This window comes from Taudactylus pleione, unplaced genomic scaffold (assembly GCF_031769625.1).
Source record: "Taudactylus pleione unplaced genomic scaffold, aTauple2 ptg000018l, whole genome shotgun sequence".
In the NCBI taxonomy this organism is placed as follows: domain Eukaryota; kingdom Metazoa; phylum Chordata; class Amphibia; order Anura; family Myobatrachidae; genus Taudactylus; species Taudactylus pleione.
The window spans coordinates 4,853,388-4,858,187 of NW_028284420.1; the positions used below are offsets into that span (position 1 = coordinate 4,853,388).

At 39.4% G+C, this 4,800-nt stretch overlaps 1 protein-coding gene across 1 annotated transcript; it reads right to left on the bottom strand.

Moving 5' to 3' along the window:
- Positions 1-2,777: 2,777 nt before the first annotated feature.
- Positions 2,778-3,908, bottom strand: RPRML (reprimo like). The gene has a single exon (XM_088482548.1). The coding sequence runs from the start codon at positions 3,694-3,696 to the stop codon at positions 3,361-3,363; it is 336 nt and encodes a 111-aa protein (XP_088338674.1). The 5' UTR covers positions 3,697-3,908; the 3' UTR covers positions 2,778-3,360.
- Between the last annotated feature and the right edge of the window lie 892 nt (positions 3,909-4,800).

Genomic DNA, 4,800 nt, shown 5'->3' on the forward strand with positions numbered 1-4,800 from the left:
TTACCTCTCCGAAGTCCCACATCAGCTATAGCAGTCCTGCACAAAATGCCTGGAAAATGGTAGCCACAGCCATTTTCCTGGTGTTTTGCGCATACGCAGTGGGGAAATCGCAGGGAAAATGGCGGCCGCATCTTTTTTCCGGTGACCTGTGCATGCGCAGTAGATTCTGGAAACAGACTAGTGCCCAGAGTCTACTTCTGCGGTCAGTCCGCTGCCAGGCACCGGGGAGAGAGGAGGGGGCCCCGCATGGGGAATGCACACAGGCCCCCTCCTCTCTTAATACGCCCCTGAAGTGCGCATGCATGACCAACAGGTCATGCTTGCACACAAGAGCCCCAAAGTCTGGTGGAAGGAGCCGGACAGGAGCGGAGGGATCCAAAAGGATCCCTCTTGGCAACCCGGGATTCTATCTCATAGGAAGATGGAGAATGCTCCCGCAGTTAAGCTCCAAAAATATTGTATTTCCAGAGCTTATTGAAGTCTGTCCCCATACTATTCTGTAATATCTCCTGCTTTACCCTTTTGATGAATGGCCCAAAAACTTAATTGTACAATTGCAGGTGAAAAAGTTTATTTTCACCTGCTTTTGCAGACATTAAGTGATGATAACTAGATCCCTTTGTAAATAAATCCTCTCAGGAGTGCCAACGAAAATGAAACTTGATGCATATGCAGTGTAAATCATACACAGATTACCGATAATCGCTCAAACTGCGTAAAAATCTGCATTACATCCATCTCTGAATCAGACCCCTTGTCAGGTAGTGAGCAGAAATCAATTGTAAAAGAGAGGTGGGAGGGAGGTGTCCAAACTGAAGTCTACAATTTAGTGCAAAAATAAACCTGTCTAGCATTTGTGGGCTACATGCAAAGAAGCCAGTATTTACCCTGCATATAAAGAAAAGAAATGTATTTGCACCTCTTGCAGTGCATCACGGTTGGTCCAGGTGCAAAATTAATTTTTTATTTTTTTTAGCTTTGTGCCCAAGTCAGAATCAGCCCCATTGCCCGAAACTATAAAAATAGAATAGATGTTTGCACTTAAGCACGTAATCGCTGGAGTCACTAGTTTCCATCAGAACCTCGTAGCTAATTGTATTCACCCCCATGAATGCAAAACTATGCCAAGTAATCTAAATTCAATATCATTTTCTCCAGCAGGGTGGAAAAGTTTGGTTAAATGATGACACCCATCAACACATGAGTGAGGTTGCAATCCAAGTACTAAACAGTAGAGTATAATGTGCAATTTCCATTCCGATCCTATTTTATCATTGTAATATGATCAGATGCATACAGTTCTGCTTTCTGATTTTTTGAGTCTAAATTTATAGAACCGATCAGACTACAATGATCCAATCCAATAAGATTGCAGTGTATGGTTAGCTAAAGCTGGGTACACATCTGAAGATATATCTGCAGATCCACTGCTCTGCAGATATATCTGTAGATGATGGTTGTTCATACACACTCAACAACCATCATCTGCGGTCTCGCTGCCCGCGACCCCCTCCCCGCCGGCTCTGCAGCAAGTGTACGAGCAATCGGATGACCGCCCGTACACACAGCACGGTGAGCCAATATATATCTGCAGTACCCAACATTACACAATATAATGTGTACCCAGCATTACACAAACCCGATTTGACTGGCTAATCCACAAATGTATTGTTATACCTGCAATATATGCAGATGAACTGTATGCATTAAATAAACATTCTTCTTTCTTATTTTCTTACAGTATAACGAGCACAGTAAAAATAATTGTAGATTTTGGCACAATTTGTTTGGAGAAGGGTTCTTAAAAGTAAAAATAATAATAATATTAATAATAAAACGTTAAAATAGTTTGTATAGGAAAGGGTTTGTCACAAAACAATGTATGTATGGATCGGTATTAGCTCTGCTAGAGTGCACTTAATAGTTTGCTTTCTTTTAGGAAATAAAAGGTTGTGAATATGCATTTTGTTATTGTTATTTGCATTTCAGATGTGAAAAAGGTTTTATCTGCCAAATCCTTTCGATCTTTTGGCTGCCTCTGTGTAGAGACTTTAGCATTCAAATGGCTGTAAGATAGGGGATCTTGGGTTAGTTTTGCAGCCCTAAATCCCCAAACATCTGTTGAGGTTTTTCACAAATGTACTTGTGTGGAGACAACTTGAATGGCATATTTTAACTGAGAAATAAATTGGCTGAGCAAAAGGATGCTCATTTTTATTAATTGGAAACACTACTTTCCAATGGAGCATATACAAAAACCTATATATACATACATGTATAAAAATCACTTTTAACTCTATGCTGAGCAATCTGGAAATGCTGATGTTAAAAACTGAGCTTTCGTTGGAATAAATTCTGATGACTGTGTAAAAGCCCTACAGAATCGAGTCCTCAGTAGATTAACCTGTAAACTAATTTCTGGGATTCTAATCTTAGAGTAAACATTGTATAAAACATATACCCCAGGTGAACTGGCAGATCTGCAATAGAAAATGACTGAGCAGGGGGTATTGGGAGGGGAGGAACACATGTGTATATTATATTTCTAAGCAATATAACCGATTTAGGTAATTTTATCACTGTTCTCAGAGATCTCCATGCCATGTAATTATTTATGATCTATATAAGCCTCTTGTTTCTAATGCGACCCTTACAGGGATTACTGTATTAATAACTCACTAAGAAAGAATATTTTATCGTCATCTGTACACGGTTCTATAGTATGTTCTTTTTTGATCATACAGAAAAGTAAAATAATTAAAAATAGTGTATTTTATTTGCAATCTTCATTGTGTTAAAATGCAAAAATGACATATTACTGCAAGAAATTTACCATTGATTACGCATAGAAAAACACATTCCCAATCATGCTTGGTATTTGATAAATATAGTACAAAACACTTTGCAAAACAGAGTTGCAGCCTTGGAAACATGCTTTAAATTTATCCACAAAATGAGTAGGAGCAAAGAAAGGGATGTGTGAGGAAAAATGTGGCATTTTAGGATACATACAATCATAAACAGATAAGATAAGAGGGTGCATGCCTTAGCCTATCAGCGTATAAACATTCAAGACAGTTACTGATGAGGAGGGGAGCTGCAGTGCAGGATGATATCTCTGCTCTAGGTGAGACTGGTACCCATATATAAAAAGGCATAGCAAGTTTTTTTTCTTAAAATGTACATTCAGTCAGAGTGGGGTTTTTAGTAACCACCCCTCTTCATGCAGACCCCAATCAAACGAAACTCCATGCAACATTTTCTTTGCAGGCTTGTAACATCATCCAGTAATTCTGGGGCAATGATCCAATGTTGTAGTTTAGTTAAATTTCCCAATCTTTGAGTATTGGACCTTTTCATTCAGTAGAGTCCTAGGATCACTGCCCCCACATCTTTGGACGGCCTCCTGTCCTTCACTAAGAAGTCTATCATACTTTCTGATTTGATGAGCAAGTTGCAGCCCAGGAAAAATACGCCAAATAGGACAGTGAGCGAGAGAACACACAGTACAGCTATTTGTACCACCCTGCTAATGAACATGCTTCTCTCATCAGGGTGTAGAACAAGAGAACCTCCATCACTAGTGATGACAGACCGAGTTCCATTGCAACATCCAATCAAAGATCCAATTCCTTGGGAGGAGTTGGTATAAGTTTCTTGGTCTAGGACAGTCTGGTTAAAGAAAGTCCCATTCATATTTGGAGGACCTCTAGGTAGTTCTAAGTCAGAAAGTAGAGGCACAACTTCACAAATTTCATATAGAAGATACACAGGATGCAGGTTCCATCTCCAGTGGATGATGCTGAGCAGAGGAAGAAGATGATCTCCTTATCACATAGCTGACAGACTCAGCAATCAGAATTGTCCATTGCAGTAAACTATTGCTGGTACTTAACATTCACAATAACTCCTTTATCGCAACTAAGCTCTGGGGGTGAATTGATGCTGGCTGATCTTATATGCTGCTGGGAGAAACCATTAGCTTGGCAGCCATAGGGGAGTGCTGATGGACTGAAGTTGACACTTCAGTCTTAAAACAAGCCCTTCATGCTTTACAGTCCAGCAGGCTGGATGTGTCCAGTCTCCCTGAGAGGTGGAGGCAATTCATACGACTGCTTTAACACTTGGTCTGCTGAAAAGCAATATATATCAGCATCTCTAGTGCAAGTATGTCTAGGCTAGATCTATATAGTTAATGCTATAGCAATATCCTACTTTGATATAGTTGTATTATTTGAGCACAAATGACACGTTTTATGTTTCAGTGTAACTATTTTCAAATCTTTAATTACATTGAAAAAAAAAGTTTGCCTGTAATAGGCACATGATTTAAAAGGTTTAATAAACCTAAATGCAATATGCCACTAAAAAAACAGAAATACAACTATTAATTAATTCTCAAACACACACAGTATGTAAAAGTTCTCATATCTTGACATATTTTGACAGAATTGTAGATGTTTGACATTTTATATGCACTTACTGTGCAGGTTTGTGGAATATATTTAATTCTATTATCAGCCATTTTCTGCAAAGAGAACCCAAAAAGTCTTGCAGTGTTCTTTCATGGGAATACAGAGGGGAGGCAATTCAATTTTGTGGACTTAACTTGTATACCTACCCTCCGACATGACCCCTTCCACCAGGTATACAATGCTCTGCTCCTGGGCTTCCCACCTAATTAATGATTGCCGCCACCTGTGTTGAACTAGGTAAATGATGAGAAGGGTGTTTCAGCACAGGTGGCTACATTCATAAATTAGGTGGGAAGCCCAGGAACAGAGCATTTTGTACACACTG

What these genes read in the sequence shown, in the direction of transcription:
- RPRML (XM_088482548.1), bottom strand. Translation starts at nt 3,696, where the DNA reads ATGAATGGGACTTTCTTTAACCAGACTGTCCTAGACCAAGAAACTTAT.